This window comes from Contarinia nasturtii, unplaced genomic scaffold (genome assembly GCF_009176525.2).
Source record: "Contarinia nasturtii isolate CC-2019 unplaced genomic scaffold, AAFC_CNas_1.1 Cnas_scaffold_187, whole genome shotgun sequence".
NCBI lineage: Eukaryota > Metazoa > Arthropoda > Insecta > Diptera > Cecidomyiidae > Contarinia > Contarinia nasturtii.
Window position 1 is genome coordinate 774,638 of NW_022197544.1, and position 20,065 is coordinate 794,702.

The following is a 20,065-nucleotide window of genomic DNA, read 5'->3' on the forward strand; positions in this document are numbered from 1 at the left end:
ATGCGTTGTTTACTATTTTTGTCTTTAGTTCGTTCTGAGCTCATACGCACAAAACGTGTGTTAAAATCATATATTATTATTATTATATCACATATAATAACCGGTTTTTCATACAAAATATATGTGAGTACCCGGGTACACCAATGGTTGCAAGTGCGATAAACAAATCTAGGTAGACAGAAGGGATGATTTACAAATTGTGCGTCTCAGGTGAAGAATACGCGTTTTCAATGCAAATCATCCAAAACTTTTTCAGTTATTGTACTACAGTGAACATTGCGATTATCATCGGCATTTGCAGAGTCGAAACACCAATCAATGTTATGAAATCAACAAAAATCATTATAATTTGTCAGTTCTATTTCACAATCAAAATATAGATAACAAACTAAAACGAAAAAAAGTTTTTTTTCACTTGGCGTACCAATCTTATCTGAATAACGGAGATCGTTGTGCACAAAGTTGTATAATTCGTTGTTGTTGTTATTTTGTTATTTCCGTCACTATAAATTAAGGCGGTATATTAGAAAAATGATTCGAATTTGGTGGAGTTTTTTGAAAATTGTCCTCGTATCTCATAACCTTTCCTATGGACGCCCCTGCTGTTTCAATTTGCCAGTTTGACTTTTTTGCTATCGCAATCTCTCTGTTGTTATAAAAGAGTGAAAAGTCTTTACATATTTTACAGTATCAATTTTGTTTTCGTACACTTCAATATATTGACGAGAGAAATCAAACGCTCAAAATGAAGTCTCTTGTAAGTATTTGTGGTTTTTTCGTTACGGTGTGACGAAGCATTCATAAAATTTAATTTACTTGAAATGTTCGTGTTTTTTTTCAAATATAATTTATTTTGAATTTTTCTACCTTAATTGGATTTTATGAATGTACATTTCGAATTCAAATCATTCAGTGCGCTTCGACTAAAAAAATTGTATTGTATTTGATTTAGATGGAATTATGTATTGCCGTTGCTTTGATTGTTCTTTCTGAAATGGAAACTATCGCAAATCCAGTAGCTGCGCATCAAGTAATGAGTTGATCGCACGATGTATTAAGTATTTTAAAATATGAAAATTCCTATATTCCTTGTATATTTATCTAATATCATTTTGGTTGTTGTCGGCTGACAAATATCAAGGCACTATTATTAACTGAACCCTCAACTGACTCAATTGTGTCATCTTTTTTATTTACTATGGCTGGCTTCTAGATACTATTTTCAGTTCCCAAAGTATCACAAAAGAAAGCGATACGAAGAGGATATATTTCCCCTACTTTTAAAAATCAGTCAGTTTTGCTCTTAACATTTTTAAAATTGGCAAATTACCAAAAAATCACAAAAAAATACTCCATTGTGTAAGCAACTAACATTTACTTCTTTTAGAGTAATTAGTAATTCCAATTGAATCTCAGGAAACAACGATACCCGAACCGACAACAGCACAATTCGTTAAAATGTCATCGACCACCACATTGGCAACGACTACAACGACCGAAACATATGTTGAACCCGAAAATGTTAACAATGTACCAGTGATCAAAGAAAGATTAGCAAAAATAGCTGTCACCGCTGGAAAGCCATTCAATAATATTGTGCCGTTGGACATATTCTACATTACTGAAGATGGTACAAATTTGAAACTTGAACTATTAGACAAATATGAAAAACCATTGGAAGCAAAATCATGGATTCAGTTTAATGCTGAAACAAGAAACATTTATGGATTGTAAGTATTCATTTTCATCATTCGCTAACTAATATGAAAATAATGCGTGTGTCGTTGGTGATTCTTGTTTAACAGGCCACTTGAAGATGCTGTATCCAAATGGCAATTTAAATTACGTGCCACGAACAGTGCAAATGAGAGTGTATTTGAATCACTGGATATTTCGGTGCAACAGCACAAATCATATCGCAGCGTAAACCACGAAATTATTATTGTTGCCAATTTATTGAATGAATTTGCAAGCAATGTCGATTGGGAAATGCGTTTGATTAAAGGAATTGACGATATTTTGGGTGATACACAAAGCGTTTTAGTTCGTGACATTTGGTATGACATTCTAGATCCAAATCTTGTCACATTCATCTATACAAATGAATCATTGCCAAAAGACATTTGCCCAGAAACACAATTAAATGAAATCATTGAACATTTAACACCGAATGCATTGAACAATGCTGTATCACCGCAAATCTCAATTAAATCAATTGAAGTTAAAACAATTGGCACATGCTCAAAACCAGAAACGGTCAAACAAACCGCCCCACATGTTATAAAAAATTATCCGCCGATTGTACGAAATCAAGTTGAGCTTGTTAATGCAACCATAAATCAATTGCTCGTATTCAAAGTACCGTCGGTAAGTGCCATCGAACATTCAATTTTGTTTCTTTTTATTTTCACACATATACACAATTCAATTGGAATTTTCTATTCTCATATCAGGATACATTCTACGATCCCGAAGATGGCACCGACTTAAAACTGAGCTTGCTAACCTATGAACGGATTGAATTGGATCCAAAATATTGGTTGCAATTCGATTCGAAGACTAACGAATTTTTCGGTGTACCGAAATTTGGCGATGCTGGCCAACGTGAACATGTTTTGGTAGCCGAAGATCGTGAAGGATAACAAGCAACCGATGCTCTGATTGTTGTTGTCAGTCAACCATCACATCGTGAATATAGTACGGCATTTGAATTTACATTGAATATACAATACGATGAATTCAATAATTCGGCGGCACAGCGTCGTTTCATCGAGCGCATTGCACAAATTTTCAACGATACAACTACCTCAAACATTCAAATTAGTTCAATTCGAAAAATTCAAGAAACTGGAGCAACGCATGTTACATTTTTCAATACCACATTGCATCGGCCGCATAATGTGTGTCCAAATGAAGAAATTGATACGTTAAATTATATTTTGGTGCACAAAGACAATTCTATTCGACAGCGTGTCAAAGATATAATAGGAGATGAATTTGATCTCGTTAAAATAAACTTAGCATCAAACGGACCATGCCTTCCAACCGATTCCAAATAAAATTTACGGTAAGAATTTTCTGTTAACAAAAGTGAAAAAAATAAACAGTCATTTATGGGTACGCATAAACTTTGCTAGAAAATTTGTGAATTCATAAAATCCCTTTGATATTGGCGTGCTTCTGTCTTCATTCAATGGATTCACTTATATCCATACATATGCGAAGTTTCTAAATTAAGCGCTCCGGCGACTTTGAAACGCAAAAAGTTAAATTTCCGTTTAAAATAATTTTCACTGAGAACTGCATCCAAAATAATTTATTAAACACAGAAATGAAATATGTTAACATGATATTTTAATTTAATGGAACTAATATTCTTTATTACAGGCGGCCAGAAAATGTATATCAACATCAAGGATATCCCGATAGCATACGAGAATAAACTTTAAATAGATTATTATTTGTATCTTATTTGTTTTAAATGATCTTGGTTTTTAATGAGGGCATTTATTCTACTCATAAATGAATTTTAGGATAGGATATTAATGACAATTTATTTGCAATATTTTTTTTATTTTAAACTTCACTTCCGATTTCGCATGATAGATGGCGATGGTGATTGTGTTTTGATATTTTCTGACATATGACTTTTCACGTAACCTATTTTAAAAGAAAATCTTTATACACAATAATAGCCTATATGTTGAACCGAATTCGAAATGGAAGCCAAAGAATTATCAGGAATCAGTATTCATTGAAGCCGATAGTTGAGCTTGTGAATGCCAATGCATCACAGCCATTCTCATCGCTGTCAAATATAAAACAACCGGTGAATCAATCCAGATTAGCATGTAGTCAATGGCAAAAGCATTCACAAGGTGTACCGAGTTGTAGCTTTTATTCAACAGATAACGAGCGGAAATCAGAAAACGAAAATGTTGAGAGTACCTTACCGAAACTATCGGACGAACCAATTATATCGACTCCAGCACTTTTTTCATTTTTTAGTGTTACATTGAATGCGATCAAGGTCCGTAATCAGTTGGATGGCGAGTTTTCTTTAGATGATTTCATAGATGGTAGCAAAAGAGCCGTTGCAGTGAGTTAAATAGCATAAATGGTAATGATAAATTGAATAATCATCTCATTCGTAGGTTATCTCCAATAAATTGTCATCGGCCGATTTTGATGGATTGCGTGGTTTGGTGACAGACAAAGTGATTGACGATCTACAAAACCCTATTGTGGCGATGACCGAAGAACAACGTTCGCACCTTCGTGTTTTGGAAGAAGATATTGCTGGGCATTATGTGTCTTCGATAGATATTCGCGAAGATGAAGATACCAAATTCGTTGATATTTTTACGATTTTTCAAGTGGTGCATGGTTATAAACAATTAACTGAGAGCAAAGCCAACGTGTAAGTCATATTTTAGCAATGCAATTCAAATAGAAGAACAATATTCACATATTTTGCAATTTTAGGGTTGCTGACAATGATACTTATGTGCTGAATTATAAATTTACCAAGGAATATTCAGAAAATTCAAGTGAAGATTGGATGGTGTCTTTCATAAATTATGCAAACTTTGAAGATCATATGAATGATCAGATGAACTTTTTTAAAAAGTCATTTGAAGACAAAGGGAAAAAATAAAAATATATTTTACTAAAAAACAAATTTATTTAAACGAAAACGAATGTACTGTAATATAAAATATATGAAAACACATAGAGAATACAACAGGTAAGAGATGATGCGTGTTTCACGAATGAAATCAAAACGATTAAATAATTTGACAAAAATACTCAATCTGCATGAAGATTGTTCCGATGCTTCTGATAAGTTACATAGTATAACTCCATACAAAAAAAATTATGTAACGTTCTTCAGATTCCGTTTTTGTATTGCCATATTTATTCTTACGGACACAAATGAACCATCCATTGGTAATGCACGAACACTTTCCGTTTCCAATACACAAAACAGCATTGTGCCCAAAAGGTAAACAAAATCAAATTCCAAAAACCGATTTCGTTTTTTTTTTCATTAAAACTAAATTGACACCAATCTCGTGTAATATTTTTTATTTCTGTCAAATAATTATTATCTCCATTTATCATTGAAATAAAAATAGTGATAATGAGTTAAAATAATTAGGAAACAAGTTCGCGTTGAAAATAAATCTGATGCTTGAACGAAATTGAAAATAAAAGTCAAATGTATCACATTTATTTTACCAGAATGGTCGGAGGACCATATGGCGCTGCTACTGGCACACAATCTGATATTGCAGTAGACGAAGAAATAAAATCATTAAAGAAGGGAGAAGAAGAATAAAAAATGCATTCTTTTATCTGTGTATGCACCACAACAACTAAAAACACATAGTTTTCAAACAAAAAAAATGTTGAAGTTTTTATTTTGACGAATAAAAAAAGACAGTTTTAACATTGACAAATCATGTATGTAAATAACTGCACCTAAAATTAATGCCCAATTGGGTTAATGCCCAATGTTATAACACATTGTACATTGCGTATATATTTTTGAAAATATAGTAAAACGGAGAATATTTCGATATCGGCTATTACATCACAATTCGGAGATTACGAATAAATGTGTCTACCCCCTACTAGGGGGCCCCTAGACCTGTAATGCTCGATTCATAGATTGGTTATAGCTTCTGATGGTGTCGATCCAAGGGAGTGGTGCTTCCAAAATTTTCCAAAAAAATTTGATGAGATAAAAACAGGTTCTCAATTTTTTGGCTCAAAAGACCCTAGCAAATCGAAAGAATTTTTCATCAATCTCATTATTCCTTCAACGTTTTACCGCAAATGTAGAGTTCTATTTCGTATCATTTTAAATGAGTAGTCGGCGTAATATATTGTCTACAAAATTGTGACAATGGAATGAATAAAGTCACACTTTGCAGTATTACATTTATTATGGATCATGAAATCCACACAAAATGTAAAAAATAATAATTATAATTATGGAGATGGAAAATAATAAACAAATACCTTTTTCATTCGATCTCTGTATTCCACTTCGATCAAGTGTTTATGAAAGAGAGATAGAGAGAGAGAGAGAGTTGTAATTTTGAATTCAACACAAGTGTTTCGATAAAAATGTAAAATAATGGAAAAGTATAAAGATTATTAGGTTGATACGTACACGTTGGCATATTTATTGCATTTTTCAGAAGAGTCTTGATCATCGTAACGTAACAAAATTAGATGATTTTTTTTAATATTCATTGTTTTTTTCGATAAATATTTTGCAAACGAAAATTTCGTTCACATTTAGAAAACTTAAAAGAAAAAACAGAAGATTACTGTCTCGATTTTAAGTCATTGATATAAAAAAAATAAAACAACATATTTCTTTAGACCGATAGCTGAAATGCTTTTATTTTTTTCGGTATTATTCAACAGGGTAGTTGTTAATATTGTAGTGTTTTTTTGGTTCTACAAGCGGTTTTCTGTTTTTTGCCCCTAATGCTTGGGTTTTTTGCCACTACCGCTTGGTTTTTTGCCACTACCGCTTGGTTTTTTGCCACTACCGCTTGCCCCATCTAGAAACATATGAATTTTGAAATTTATTGAATTATGTTATTTACATTAAACAGCAACAGGTATTAACGAACCATTGCCAACCGGTTTTTCAGCGACTTTCAAACCAGACAATTCATCATATCCAACACCAAGGGTAAATGACACATCATGACCATCCAATGTTTGCTGGAACTGCGTTGAGAATAAAATCAATCGTATTTTAAGAAAATAATCAAGAAGGAATTTTTTAAGAAAAAAAGAAATTGTAAACTTATTGTAAAAACAAGAGTAAATGTAATTTTATATAGTGTGAAATGTATATTTACGTTGATATTGGTACTAGGTTTCAGTCCATATCCTTCGCTCAACAAGACATGCATGTAGATTAAGTCAAGACACAAGAACGGAGCACCGTCTTGTTTGACACTGCACACTTTTTTCGCACTCGTAAGTATGTCTTCCACAGTAGCTTTTCCACCTTTTTTTCCATCTTTTTTGAACAAAAGAAGAGCATTTGATAGGTCATATATATTTAAAAATATAAATCTCATTTACACTTACCAATCAGACCAACTTGCGGTTTGCTGAATCTGAAGAAAAAACCAGAGAAAGCATAGATATCTTTCACATCTTTCAATGGGCTGGGCCTTGGTTGAACCAAGTTTAGTGTTTGGTCTCTCACTAGTTGTGTGCATGCGTCGAAATCGACCTGTCCTTTGTCATTTGGTATACCTCTGGAGTTTATAAAAAAGAACATTTTATTAAAAATGTTAAAAGAAAAATTTAATTTACACTTACCGAACTTGGTATGTTTTTTTGCCGAAGCCAATAGTAGATGGTACGGTGTCTTGATGCATACAAATTGTCTTCAATTCTGTAGCGCCGTCAGGATTATCATAAGTGAAAACAGCCTGTCGAACCGATTCAGCGCCCAAATTCATATAGCTCGTTGAAAATACTTCAGCTTGAGATTTTGGAAATGGTGTTGACACAGTGAAAACGTGATTGTTTAACGAGACATCATTCTTTTTTACTATCGCCGTCGTAATTTGGGTACTCGCGCCACCCAAATCTAAAGCAGCTACTGTATTTTTTTTACCCCAACGTCCTAAAGTCACAAAAAAGTTCAATTTTTATATGTATTAGCTATGGGTCACAATGCAGACAAAAAATTTCTTACCTAAAAGATAGTTAACGGAAAACCACGAAAAAACTGCTTCATGGGTACCGCTTAGGACTTGAGCAAAATTGCCATGAGCCAAGAATCCAGACGACTTGATTACTTCACGCACTGGTGCTAATATACGATCGGCTTCTTCTTTGGAAACCTTTCGAAGACCTCCGGTGCCTCTCAGTATCACTGGCGTTTGTGCTGCCAATTCATCTGTAAGTTCCAGTTTTCCCTTTATCTCTGTCAATAGTTCAGCTATTTTTGCAGCTCCCTATTGTGTAAACAAAATTGAAAGATTTCTTTTTGCAATAAAGTTAAATAAGTTTTCATTGTACCTCAGCGACATCAGGTAAAGTAGTTAGACCGCCCTTGTTTTTCGTCATTTCTTCACGTTCCAATTTGAGTAGCCCTTTCGATGATATACTGTATTTATAGCCAGCTGCTCTGTTGCCCGTTGAACCAGCATCAATTACAACTACATATTTAACAGCTATATAAAAAGTAATTTAAAAACAATACAAGTGTTATATTTCATTTAATTTTCAATGTTGAATTATGTCAATTCAGTACCTGGAGGAGCTCCTGCACAATAGAGAACCTATAGTTTATATCGAAAGTTAGTAATTTTTCACATTTTTCTTCAGAAAAAAACTCACCCAGCACCCAACCAGTAATGTTGCGAATAAGATTGATTTCATTTTTCAAGAATATCGAATTTGTCAACTCTAAAGAATCAATTGTTTCTCGTAGCCAACTGACTGTTCTACTCAATAGTAGTACTATTTATACTGAGTTTTCAAACAAAAAACATTTGAAAGAATGTGAAATGTGTGAATTCATAGATGATGACGGAATTTTTTTTAGAGGGGGGTGATGGCAAAATACCGTCCCTGGAAAAAACTATGGGGGGTTCCTGACGATGTCAACAATTTGTGAGAAATGAGGATAAAATCGTTTTTTTTTTTGCTCTTCACTTTTTTGGCGAGCAACCCTAGCAAATCGAAAAAAAATTCTCGGTCAAAAAAAGTGAAAAGCAAAAAAAAGGTCCTCATTTCCAAAATTGTTGAGGGTTCCTAAACATATTTTAGAGGGGGGTAACCCTCGTCATCACCTATAGTGTGAATTTGTGTTTGAATAAATTTTCGAAATTCGTGGAATGAATTTAAAGTAAAACGTGGAGGATTAAACAACAATATTTACAAACTGTTATTACAAGAATATACAAGACAAAAGCGTCACTTACAAGAAAAGTGTAATCTTCGCGGTGCCTATAACAGATCTTCGTAGCTTAAAACTTAAACGAATATTGTTCATTAACTCCATGGGAATGGCGTGGCATATTATCGTATCGATTTTTCTTCTTTTTGTGTGTATCTCACTCACAAAATTGTACGATATTATCAGGTTTGTTTTTTAAAACGCAAGTCGTCACCTAAAATGATCTCCACCGTTTGTGCTAATACATGTTCATAGCTTTTTCTTATTTATGTATAGCTTCAAGCTTTAAAATATTTTTCGATTAGTTTTTGTCAAGCATAACTCAAGCAAAGTATCAGCTATCAACTTGAAACCTATTTTTGCGGATTCCTGAGTCAATCCGCAAAAACAATATTTTTCTTTTCGTTGCAAATGAAGTTTTTCCCAAGAGTTTGTATGGGAATCTGAAAATCAGTTGTAGCTGTTTAGATGCTTACAAAAGATGATTACAAAAAAATACCCAGAATGATCGATCTTGTGACAACTAACTCTAGGACAGCAAACTACCACATTAACCATGGTTAATTTTTCTGCGGACTAAAAAATTTGAATTCCACTCGTTTATGCATCGATACATCAAGCGCCACTTCCAAGTACTTTGGCAGTGTATTTTTATTACAATAATAAAATCAACAAATTTTTCACCCTTCGCATTTTTTCAACTTTTACGAACTTTTAATGATGAATTTCAAATTTATACAAATTATCATCACAATACTATTTACCTTCGCACACATTTTTTAGTATAAATAACTCTGTCCCTCTCCAAACAAAGCTGGTTTTGAATAAATGAATTCACAAAGCGAAGATAAAAAAATATATATTGTAAAACCCATTTAGACGAGTATTTTTGTAAAAATGGTATTTATTCCTTGAAAAAAAGTTGCATGGACATTACATACTTTTACGTCGATTGAATTTATTTGATTTCTTAAAAAAATTCTATAAAATTGTATTGTAGAAAAATCTGAGCAACCAATTCCATTTGTTTTACACTCAATGAGCGCGTATAACTAGAGTATTAAAATTATAAATTTCAATTTAATATTTATGATCAACTAGATTTTTGTGGAAAATGTTCCGTTTTGGGGAAGTTCAATATCCAAAACTTCGTTATTTTTTTATTAGTTGGTCTGCTATATTCGATTTGTTGGTAGCGGAGATGATATACTGCCCCAATCTGATGTTGATTCAATGGACGTTCGGGCAAGCGATGAACTGTTATCGTTTAAAAGTACTTCAATGCGATCTAAAATATGATTTAAGATTCAATTAACATCGAAAATACAAAAAAATGTCAATTAAATCCTCTTCAATGCTATTTTTTTTCCATCAAAAGCGATACAAAAAACAAAAACAATAAAAAATGAGCAGAAAATAGCATTCAAACTCAATAAAATTCTTTATTTTAAAATGTATCTCGTTGGAGTGAACACATGAAAAGAAAAAAAATGAATTCATCTTAAAAACTTAAGTTTGTTTGCCTAGTGTTTAATAAATGTCTAAAACATGATGATTAAGTATAAAATGTTAATTAAAATGAGCAGAAAACTATTTTGATTGTGTTTAAAATGATCAATAGTTGATAGTTTCGTTGAATTTAAAAGCACAACATGAGATTTAAGAATCCGATTGTAGTTCTAAGAGATTCGTTGTTCAATAAATTTTTCTAAAAATCTAATTGCGAATGTAATACGTTGCAACCCATAACTAATTTCCATAGCTAACTACCAACCAGTTTATATATGTTCAAAAAGCGAGAACGTCCAATTCAATTTCTTTTCATATATTTTTACTAACTAAGGATTTTTTAAAAAAAATTTACGGATTTTGAAAGAAGAAAAGTTTTAATTCACGTGCCATATATGGTGATTCAAAAAATTATAGTATTACGGAAGACATTGCGATATACCAAAAGCTGCTAAATAGCTCTCCCATATTCCTCTACATATGTATTGATGTACATTGGGCACTTTACCAGGTTTAGAGGCTAAATATAAATTATCAGTATAAAGTTTGATAGCCTCAAACGTTGTATTTAAACAAAGCGGGTCTAAGCTGTTCGTTCCTGAAGAAACTTTGTTTTTTCGACGGAATTCCTCATGAGGTCGGTGATTGTGATGGGGCGGTGGCGTGGTTGTTGGTCTTGTTGTTTGGATTTTGAATTGACATTCCAATTTACCTTTTTTCTTTTCAACCGGTTCGAGTTCTTCCCAATATCCCAGGTTAAATTGCCCATATCCGTTAGGTGCGTTTCCTCGAACTACATTTAAATTGTCAAATACAAATTGTATAGATTGCAACGGAATAATTGTCGGATGCTGCGTCCGTATTTCATCAATTGCAATCATTGTTTCGTATGCGTCATGTAGTCGAACCGAATTTTCTTCACCGATTATTACATACGCATTATCTTCAAAATTTGGACCGGGTTCGTCGGTACGATACATTCCACTGGGCCCCTCAAAATAATTAAATGGCATCCATGTCAATAGAGATTGGAGTGTCATTTGAATTCTGACCTGAGCAATATTCCTTACGAGTTGTGTATTTGTTAGCTCGGTGAGCGGTAGATGACGGAATGCCACTATGTTTTCTTGAAAGTTCGGTAAACGAAATGTTCGGATTTCTCCCTGCACTGTATCACCAAATCCAGCACCATCAAAGCCTTGAAATAAATTGCGAATGGATTGTAAAACTTCGGTTTCCGTCTGATCTTGAGCGCCGGGAGCGCGAACCATTAAATCGACAAGTAGATTCGACAAGAATTGCCCAAGCAAAAAATGAATTCTTGAGTTAGATTCACCCAACTCCAATACGGTATTAAAAAATTTATATAACACTTTATAAGGTATTATGTGATGTCGCGATAATGAGAAGTGTAAATCTGCATTTCTTGTAGAAGGAATATTGTGCACCAAGTTATAAAAAGTAGAATCTTGAACTGACGGCCTGTTCCGTGAACCGGCAAGCCATGACATGCAAGTCCAGTCCAATGGACCTGTTGTACGTACACAATAACAAATTATATAAAAATTCAATAAAATTTGGAAAAAAATAAACAATTTACCGCTATCTAAAAAGTTGGTTTGAGACAAATGCGTAAATGCAAGAGCCAAAAGTATACATTTTAACATTTTTAAATGTTTCCGTATAAATCAAACACTATATTATAATATTTTTTCTTTCTCAAAAGCAAGCGAAATTTAAAAAAAAACAACGACCAAAGTTTATTCAATAAACATTGGACAATGACTGAATGTCTGGTCGTACAAGGCCTTTTATACCATAGGGCGCATGCTGTTCAATCGGAAAAAAATGCTTTGGTAAATCGTCGTGAAGATAACTAATTTGTAAATAAAATGTAAGAAAATATCAATTCGTCGAAATAGAATGTTGTTTGTAAGCATTGATTGTCTTACATAGAACAAACACATACAAGAGTGGTTGAGACGACAACTTGCTAAGCGCGATTTGTGTGACAAAGAAAAGCAATGTTCATGCTTCGAATGACCGCTCTGACAAATTGATAACGTTGATACAAACAATTTTCTTGTTTATTTTTGTTGTGCAGCCTCCGAAAGTTGAATGTAATGCTCTGTTGTAGCGGTCAAATTACAGCTATCAAATATTCGATGATTTGTAAATCGAAGAAAAAAAAAAATAAATATTTTTTTTTTAATTTTTCGCAATTTTTCACCATCAAGACAAAGGGAAAAAATAAAAATATATTTCACTGTATATACACATAAAAAATAAAAGAGGTCTATTTATCGACACGCAAAAATCATTAAACAAAGTCATGTTGACAAATTTAATGAATTTGAAATGGTCCGTTGAAAAATGGTCTAGTTTAATGGAACAATTTAACCCTTTGATGAAACAGGATAAGTACTCCAAGGATATGTGATAAGTTTTCAGTTTGTTTTAACATCTGTAAATCTCAATGCGATCCGCCAAATCCGAAAATATTTTTTGGTAATTTGTTAAATATATCGAATGGATGGGAATTGTAGTTGAAAATAAAATATAACCATATTTTCTTATATATGAAGTTCCTTTAATCTTCACCCGGTCATATGTATCATTTGTACTAATGCAATAACGCTGGCAGAGTACAAGAATTAAATTATAAAATAATTCTGCTAAAACAAAACAAAAAAGACAAAGTTCTGATAAAAATTTCATTTATTTAAAAAAAAAAAATCCATTTTTCACATAAATGTGAAAATATTTACATTGTAATTAGTGGCGATGATTACTAAACTGACGATCTATCGTCTGCTGTAATTATTATTCCTACAATTGTTTGGTTAATATCAAATGATTTATTATTATTGTTATTTCTACTGAGCTTATGTAGAGAATATTTTAGCATTAGCGAGTCGAAACACCTGTGGCACGGTGTTCGATAGCAAAGTGAAGAGTTCATAGGAAATATCCTGTGGTAGTACCAATTGTAATGTATTCAATTCCGCGCCACCCCATGATGCTGATTCGATGATAAAACCTTTGGCACATTTAAATACTAAGTCGGCACGTCGATTACACCATGGCACTGTCATGTCTTCGGACATTTCGTGTCGCAAAAGTGCCGGTATCGACAAGTTGGTAACGTCATATCGGCTTGCAGTTTTCAATATATTTCGTAGGCCCAATATCACAGGGTGTCTCGACGTTATATCTTCAGGACTGTTTGATGCTTCGTCCGATATCAAATGGAATATGACGTGAGTTTGTGATAAATTTGAATGTTTTGTAATAAAAAAATCACCGGGTTTCAATTTGCAACCATTGCGTTCTTTAACCGCTTTTAATTCGTTTTGAATATCTTCGATTTGTTGTCCGATCGAATTGAAGTGGAATTCAGTTGTCATGGAAGCATTTTTAGTTAAATCTCGATTTGCTTTCACTTGACCGGATGGTGTGAGTAAAATGATGCCAGATAATGAAGATGAATATAGGCCAAGCGCTACATTGGCACCGCTTAGACTTTCGTTCAAATGAAGTGAATCGCAAAAATCGTAAATATTTGCTGCAATCAACCGCATATTGTGCATATGCTTTAGTTGTGAACCCAAGTAAATGGTGAAACTCTCTTCAAAAGTGGGCGTGTGTATGTTAAACATTGAAGCATTATCGGATTCACTGTGATTTGAATTGCCGCTCGCAAGCGATTGTCGTTCATCCATTGAATACAGCATTTTACCAAGCAAACTAACAATCCAGTTGCGAAAATCGTTCTTTTGATGGCCCATTTTTGCTTCCAATTCCGATTCCCATTGTCGTTGCAGTAAATTTTGCCGGCTATAGTGTTGACTTAATAGATTGTTTATGTCTTCGGATGTGGTGCCATCGTCTAGTTGGTCGATTTTTTTCTCCATTTCCGTTTGTTGTTCGTTTATCAGTGATTTAATTTGTTCATCACGTTCTCGATTTAATTCAATGATTGACTTTGCGTACGATTGTTCTTTCAACAGAATCTCCATTAATTGCGATGAATGAACAAGCCGATGAAATGATTGAGCAAATATCTCTTCGTCGCTTGGACCAATTTTTGTTGTACACTCAAGAATTTCGTCTTTATGCCAACTATCAATTTTACTAACCAAACTATCAATATCAATATTTCCGGCTTGAAATGATGCCAAGATCTTATCATCAGCCTCACACCGTTGCCGTCTCTTTTGTTCCAAAATAAACTTTTCCAGTTCTTCACGAACTGACAAATGTGCATCAAGTTCACGCATCAATGGATTCATACGTTCGGTGACAATTCTATGGGCCAATTCACCGATTGTTTCATTTGGCATCGGAAACAATATCGGATATGTAATTGTTTTATTGGTTCCATCCACATCGGTATAACTATATTCAAATGTTTTTGTTGTTTGTGGATGAATTACTGTATCCATCTTGCATCCAGTTTTGTTAAATTGTTTTTAAAAATAAAAGAAAACACAATTACACACTATGAATGTTTTTTTTTCTCTTCCAAAAATAGAAGTAATAAAATTTTATTTCGAATTTCAAAGCTCAGAAATTAGCTAATTTTTTACGTTTTTACTGTCGTTAATGAGACATTTTTGACATTTTGTTTGATAAATAAAGTGAGAGATTGCTCATACAATTTTAGATTAATATTAGTTTCTAATTGGTATGAAGTTGTTTACCGAAATCGATGTATGTATGTATTAATGGAGACGGTATGTGAAAATTGTCATTTGTCAAACTACCTGACTACATAAATGAATGTAATGAATAAATATTAGATAGAACCATCGGTAATTTTGTTTGATTCAAAAAAAAACCGGAATCGTGCATTTTAAAATGCATCTTCCAAAAGATTGGCTGGCGTACAGGTAACGGTGTAACGATTCGATGATTTTTTTGTCTTTGAAACGCCAGCACACTGTCCAAATAAAATGCGACGAACAAATTGGCCAACGGATTTTTTCGATGTTTTTGTGTGGTCCGTAATATTACCGAATGGAACATTCTCCAAGTCGATTGGCGATGTGTTTGCGATATCAAAGCGTAATACACGACGTGCTGATGTTGAACGCTTCGCCGACGTACTGTTTTTAATGCGACGAATGCTGGACGATGACGGTGAACTAATGATGCGTGCTGATTTTGATGCCGATTTTTTTAGTATACTCTTGAGTGGTGTTCGATCAATGGTAAAATCGTCATAGTCACGCGTTGAAATTCCTTCAAACATTTCACTTAAACCAGGCGAATATTTGGCATACATCTCTTTTGAATCGTTTCCATCCTTTTTACAAATATTTTCAATGCTCGAACTCATTTTTTTGCCAGATTTTGGCTGTTGCGTTCTCCATACGGCATAACAATTCGAACCATGATAGTTGATGATATGTTTGGATATCAAACCGTCTCGCATAAACATTGCCCCACACAAATCACATACATGATTGAACTCATTGAGAAATCGAATGCGCAACGATTCATCACAATTTGATGAATTCATTTGACTATCACTGGTGCACACATTTTTAAAATGCTTTTGAATCAATGACGAATGTTCACGTTTCAAATGATCTTTTAATGTGAATTCAAATAAATAGAAATCAGCACAGAATGGACAAAATAAATGATACGATACTAATCCAGCATTTGTCACAATTTTATCGGCCACAACACTTAAATTCAATTCGGCTTGTGAAATTTTACTCAAATTCATCGTGACAGAATTGATTTAAATTGATATTCGTTTATTTTGTATCGAATTTTCTTTGTGTATCACCTCTTGTTCGTTCAACACTTCGTTATCCTTTGGGCGTTCTGTTACAAACGGTCATATCTGTCAGTTTTACATTCAAAGTGTTTCAAATGTACCGGCACTATACAGGTGCATCATTTGAAAATTTAAAATCATTATTTTCACTTAAATTCCATGCCCTATGTATTTCAATTTTAATTTGCGGTATATTATTTGAAATGGGATTTTATAATGAACCTATTTATAACAATTTCCCGAAAAAAAAATTGTTGCATTTAAAACAATATGTATGTCGCTTGATTTGCAGCCAACTTCACATTGGTTCATTTTATAAAAGTATTAAAATAAATCAAATGTCATCTGAATGGATCTGGCATTTGACAAGTGATTACCGTCGATATTGGACTTTTTCTAAATAGAAAAAAAGTGAGGTTCGATAGTAATAGAAATTGTCTAAATTTTTATGAAATCAAGTCAAGAGATGTAATTTTTTCTTTTCATTAGACTTCAATTTATTCAAACGACACGAGATTAAACTGAACTACGAATGATAGCATTTTGGCATCTTCATTTTATTTAGAAAAATTAAAGTGATTTAACCATTTTAAAGTATAAACATAAATTCAAATATGTCATCTTATCGAATGTTAAAAGCGATATCAAGACTGGAACCGAAATCATCGCACTGTTTCCGACGATATTCATCAATAACAGACAAATCTGTGAGTATTTATTCATTCAGCGTCAATATGACAAGCAATGACCACCCTTTTTCTTATCACGCAGTTAAAATTAAATAGCACGGAAACACAAGCCCGAGCGCAGTCATATGCAAGTGCACAATTGTTATTGAACAAATATTTGACACTATTTTCCGAAAAGCCACCAAAGGGTTTTGGTAAATTTTTTGGGGAACGTAGCTCAAATGAACCGCCAAAAGAAGACAATGAAAGCAAAAGTAAACCGCCACCAAAACGCGAAAGACCAGCACGCGATTCAAGTGAACCAAATCCGTTTAAAAAGTTTGGTTTTGAATTCAAGTTTGGAAATAGTAGTGGCGGCAGAGAATCAAATGACAAAAAATCATCATCGGGCGGAAAAAATAATTCGGATAGAGAAAAATGGTTTACATTCGGTATGATTGGTGCAGCTATTGGTATTGCTGTCTGGTCGTATTACGGTTATGCATACCAAGAGCTTAGCTGGAAAGAATTGACAAAGTAAGTGTGTTGCCGCAGAGTAAAAGTTTATGTGTAATGAAACATTTTGTCTAATAATGTTTCAGTTTGATTTCCAAAGGGAATATTGAGCGCCTGGAAGTTATTAATAAAAAATGGGTTCGCGTTGTAATGGTACCTGGAACTGAAGCAACAACAGTAGGTGTTCAATGAAATTTTTTGTTTGAAATGCTTGTTTGAAACGAGTGCTTTGATCTTTCTTGTTTGTAGAAAACTTGTTGGTTCAATATTGGAAGCGTTGATTCGCTTGAAAGAAATTTGGAGAACGTACAACTCGATCTCAACATCGATCCAAATAACTATGTGAATGTGCTTTATAAAAATCAATTCGAAATGGAAAGTTTGTCTGGTCTTATACCAACTTTACTCATCATTGGCTCCTTTTTGTATATGATGCGCAAATCGTCATCACTAATGGGCGGAAAAGGTGGCGGACTTTTTGGTGGAGTCATGCAATCAACGGCAAAGCTCGTTAATCCATCTGAAATTTCCGTTCGATTCAAGTGAGTGCTTTGGATTTTTTTTTTGTCTTTTGGTAGTAAATATGACATCATTAATCACCGAAGGTCATAAAAATCACCATTCAGAATGGTAATCGTAATTTTATTGAGAATCTGTCATTTTCAAGCATAATTTTTTAATAATATTTCAGAGATGTGGCTGGATGTGAAGAGGCGAAAGTGGAAATTATGGAATTTGTGAACTTTTTAAAGAATCCAGACCAATACATTAAATTAGGAGCGAAAATTCCAAAAGGAGCTATGTTAACCGGCCCACCAGGTGAATATTTTCAAATTTTCCACGTTTTTCCATTCAACTTTCATAAACGTTAACGTGGTCGATTCTTGCTACTTTAGGTACTGGCAAAACGTTATTGGCAAAAGCAACAGCTGGTGAAGCCAATGTGCCGTTCATTTCGGTGTCTGGTTCGGAATTCTTAGAGATGTTTGTTGGTGTTGGTCCATCACGTGTACGTGATATGTTTAAACAAGCACGAAAAAATGCCCCATGCATTTTATTCATCGATGAAATTGATGCGGTCGGTCGAAAGCGTGGTGGTAAAAATTTTGGCGGTCACTCAGAAGCCGAGAACACATTGAATCAGGTAGAGATGATAGTTTGTTTAATTAAAATAAATGTTATTAATTCTCGATATGTTTTTCGTTCAAAAAATATATATATATAGCTTTTAGTTGAAATGGATGGTTTCAATACAACGACAAATGTAGTCGTATTGGCCGCTACGAATCGTGTCGATATTTTGGATAAAGCGCTTTTACGTCCTGGACGTTTTGATCGGCAAATTTATGTGCCAGCGCCTGATATAAAAGGACGTGCAAGCATATTTAAAGTTCATTTAGGTCCATTAAAAACCGATTTAGATAAAATGGAGCTATCACGAAAAATGGCCGCTCTAACGCCTGGTTTCACTGGTGCCGATATAGCAAATGTTTGTAATGAGGCTGCATTGATTGCGGCCCGTGATTCATATGAATCCATAATATTGAAGCATTTTGAGCAAGCAATTGAACGTGTCATTGCTGGTATGGAAAAGAAAACGAATGTATTGTCACCGGATGAAAAACGTACGGTTGCCTATCATGAAGCTGGTCATGCAATTGCCGGTTGGTTTTTGGAATTTTCCGATCCATTGTTGAAAGTTTCAATAATTCCGCGTGGAAAAGGTCTTGGATATGCACAATACTTACCAAAAGATCAGTATCTATTATCAAAAGAGCAATTATTTGATCGAATGTGTATGACATTGGGTGGACGTTGTTCGGAGGAGATTTTCTTTGGTCGCATTACAACCGGTGCCCAAGATGATTTACAAAAAGTCACACAAAATGCATATGCTCAAATTTCTGTATATGGTATGAATGAAAAAGTTGGCAATGTTAGTTTTGATACACAAGAACGAGTTACCAAACCATATTCCGAACAAACGGCCCAACTCATTGACGATGAAGTGAGACTTCTTATCGATTCAGCATACGTACGAACGAAGGATTTACTTCTTAAGCATAAATCGGATGTAGAAAAGGTTGCCGAACGCTTACTTAAAAATGAGGTATTGAAACGTGAAGATATGATTGAATTGCTTGGACCACGTCCATTCAAAGAGAAATCCACATATGAAGAGTTTGTTGAAGGTACCGGCTCATTTGAAGAAGATACCACATTGCCAGAAGGTCTTAAGAGTTGGAATAAAGAGAAAACTGCAGATACTACTAAACCACCAGCATCCGTAGAAAAACAAACAACGGAACCAACGTCAACAAATACCGAAAGTCAGGAAAAGAAATCATAATTCTGCGTTTATTTTGTTTTTTTTTTTTCTTTCAATAAATCGAAACTGTTATAGCATCTCTTTAAATTAAAAAGAAAAGAAAATTAGAAGAAAAAAATCATTTAAAAACCGATACAAAAATTTGTATAATTTTTATGAAAAATAATACAAAATGTTGACCATGGTTTTTTTGTGTTCTGTAATCCAGATAGAATGTTAGTATTTATAAGAAAAAAATAAAAATAAAAAGCAATTAATTGTGTTCATATTTATCTGTTCCGAATAAACTTCTGTTTCTGACC

At 33.6% G+C, this 20,065-nt stretch overlaps 7 protein-coding genes and 1 long non-coding RNA gene across 10 annotated transcripts; 4 read left to right on the forward strand and 4 right to left on the reverse strand.

Moving 5' to 3' along the window:
* The first annotated feature begins 689 nt into the window (after nucleotides 1-689).
* On the forward strand, nucleotides 690-3,818 carry LOC116352392 (dystroglycan-like). 3 transcript variants are annotated; one of them, XM_031784948.1, is made up of 6 exons: nucleotides 690-757; nucleotides 953-1,030; nucleotides 1,417-1,730; nucleotides 1,806-2,367; nucleotides 2,454-3,067; nucleotides 3,388-3,818. In XM_031784948.1, the coding sequence occupies exons 1-5, from the start codon at nucleotides 746-748 to the stop codon at nucleotides 2,640-2,642; spliced, it is 1,155 nt and encodes a 384-aa protein (XP_031640808.1). In that variant the 5' UTR covers nucleotides 690-745; the 3' UTR covers nucleotides 2,643-3,067; nucleotides 3,388-3,818. The 3 variants fall into 3 exon arrangements, with proteins under 3 accessions (XP_031640808.1, XP_031640810.1, XP_031640809.1); XM_031784950.1 differs by lacking the exon at nucleotides 690-757 and having other exon boundaries at nucleotides 979-1,051; XM_031784949.1 differs by lacking the exons at nucleotides 690-757; nucleotides 953-1,030 and adding an exon at nucleotides 1,139-1,359.
* A 16-nt stretch (nucleotides 3,819-3,834) lies between these two features.
* Nucleotides 3,835-4,172, forward strand: LOC116352394. Its single transcript, XR_004202285.1, has 3 exons — nucleotides 3,835-3,937; nucleotides 4,009-4,099; nucleotides 4,155-4,172. It is a non-coding gene; the product is annotated as an uncharacterized LOC116352394 (long non-coding RNA).
* A 78-nt stretch (nucleotides 4,173-4,250) lies between these two features.
* On the forward strand, nucleotides 4,251-4,657 carry LOC116336718. The gene is made up of 2 exons (XM_031760783.1): nucleotides 4,251-4,420; nucleotides 4,486-4,657. Exons 1-2 carry the CDS (start codon nucleotides 4,251-4,253, stop codon nucleotides 4,655-4,657), a joined length of 342 nt encoding a protein of 113 aa, XP_031616643.1.
* Nucleotides 4,658-6,387: 1,730 nt separating this feature from the next.
* On the reverse strand, nucleotides 6,388-8,516 carry LOC116336607 (ectonucleoside triphosphate diphosphohydrolase 5-like). The gene is made up of 9 exons (XM_031760557.1): nucleotides 8,389-8,516; nucleotides 8,303-8,330; nucleotides 8,068-8,222; nucleotides 7,742-8,003; nucleotides 7,360-7,669; nucleotides 7,123-7,295; nucleotides 6,888-7,051; nucleotides 6,654-6,753; nucleotides 6,388-6,581 (listed from the first exon to the last, which is right to left on the reverse strand). The coding sequence occupies exons 1-9, from the start codon at nucleotides 8,428-8,430 to the stop codon at nucleotides 6,502-6,504; spliced, it is 1,314 nt and encodes a 437-aa protein (XP_031616417.1). The 5' UTR covers nucleotides 8,431-8,516; the 3' UTR covers nucleotides 6,388-6,501.
* Nucleotides 8,517-10,417: 1,901 nt separating this feature from the next.
* Nucleotides 10,418-12,204, reverse strand: LOC116352557. The gene is made up of 2 exons (XM_031785253.1): nucleotides 12,060-12,204; nucleotides 10,418-11,990 (listed from the first exon to the last, which is right to left on the reverse strand). Exons 1-2 carry the CDS (start codon nucleotides 12,124-12,126, stop codon nucleotides 10,879-10,881), a joined length of 1,179 nt encoding a protein of 392 aa, XP_031641113.1. The 5' UTR covers nucleotides 12,127-12,204; the 3' UTR covers nucleotides 10,418-10,878.
* A 1,039-nt stretch (nucleotides 12,205-13,243) lies between these two features.
* LOC116352216 (protein C12orf4 homolog) lies at nucleotides 13,244-15,012 on the reverse strand. Its single transcript, XM_031784629.1, has one exon. It carries the CDS (start codon nucleotides 14,902-14,904, stop codon nucleotides 13,345-13,347), a length of 1,560 nt encoding a protein of 519 aa, XP_031640489.1. The 5' UTR covers nucleotides 14,905-15,012; the 3' UTR covers nucleotides 13,244-13,344.
* A 134-nt stretch (nucleotides 15,013-15,146) lies between these two features.
* Nucleotides 15,147-16,293, reverse strand: LOC116352217. The gene has a single exon (XM_031784630.1). It carries the CDS (start codon nucleotides 16,194-16,196, stop codon nucleotides 15,315-15,317), a length of 882 nt encoding a protein of 293 aa, XP_031640490.1. The 5' UTR covers nucleotides 16,197-16,293; the 3' UTR covers nucleotides 15,147-15,314.
* A 354-nt stretch (nucleotides 16,294-16,647) lies between these two features.
* LOC116352594 (AFG3-like protein spg-7) lies at nucleotides 16,648-19,868 on the forward strand. The gene is made up of 8 exons (XM_031785313.1): nucleotides 16,648-16,666; nucleotides 16,740-16,957; nucleotides 17,022-17,455; nucleotides 17,521-17,611; nucleotides 17,684-17,976; nucleotides 18,126-18,253; nucleotides 18,331-18,578; nucleotides 18,660-19,868. The coding sequence occupies exons 2-8, from the start codon at nucleotides 16,865-16,867 to the stop codon at nucleotides 19,782-19,784; spliced, it is 2,412 nt and encodes an 803-aa protein (XP_031641173.1). The 5' UTR covers nucleotides 16,648-16,666; nucleotides 16,740-16,864; the 3' UTR covers nucleotides 19,785-19,868.
* The last annotated feature ends 197 nt before the right edge of the window (nucleotides 19,869-20,065 follow it).

Coding starts and splice junctions, on each gene's coding strand:
- LOC116352392 (XM_031784948.1), top strand. Junction 1,031..1,416: donor ATCCAGTAGCTGCGCATCAA/GTAATGAGTTGA, acceptor ATTGAATCTCAG/GAAACAACGATACCCGAACC. Junction 1,731..1,805: donor ACAAGAAACATTTATGGATT/GTAAGTATTCAT, acceptor CTTGTTTAACAG/GCCACTTGAAGATGCTGTAT.
- LOC116336718 (XM_031760783.1), top strand. CDS start 4,251: ATGACCGAAGAACAACGTTCGCACCTTCGTGTTTTGGAAGAAGATATT. Junction 4,421..4,485: donor ACTGAGAGCAAAGCCAACGT/GTAAGTCATATT, acceptor TTGCAATTTTAG/GGTTGCTGACAATGATACTT.
- LOC116336607 (XM_031760557.1), bottom strand. CDS start 8,430: ATGAAATCAATCTTATTCGCAACATTACTGGTTGGGTGCTGG. Junction 7,670..7,741: donor TTCCGTTAACTATCTTTTAG/GTAAGAAATTTT, acceptor TTGTGACTTTAG/GACGTTGGGGTAAAAAAAAT. Junction 7,052..7,122: donor ACCGCAAGTTGGTCTGATTG/GTAAGTGTAAAT, acceptor TGTTCAAAAAAG/ATGGAAAAAAAGGTGGAAAA.
- LOC116352557 (XM_031785253.1), bottom strand. CDS start 12,126: ATGTTAAAATGTATACTTTTGGCTCTTGCATTTACGCATTTGTCTCAA. Junction 11,991..12,059: donor AACCAACTTTTTAGATAGCG/GTAAATTGTTTA, acceptor TACGTACAACAG/GTCCATTGGACTGGACTTGC.
- LOC116352216 (XM_031784629.1), bottom strand. CDS start 14,904: ATGGATACAGTAATTCATCCACAAACAACAAAAACATTTGAATATAGT.
- LOC116352217 (XM_031784630.1), bottom strand. CDS start 16,196: ATGAATTTGAGTAAAATTTCACAAGCCGAATTGAATTTAAGTGTTGTG.
- LOC116352594 (XM_031785313.1), top strand. CDS start 16,865: ATGTCATCTTATCGAATGTTAAAAGCGATATCAAGACTGGAACCGAAA. Junction 17,456..17,520: donor AGCTGGAAAGAATTGACAAA/GTAAGTGTGTTG, acceptor ATAATGTTTCAG/TTTGATTTCCAAAGGGAATA. Junction 18,579..18,659: donor CCGAGAACACATTGAATCAG/GTAGAGATGATA, acceptor ATATATATATAG/CTTTTAGTTGAAATGGATGG.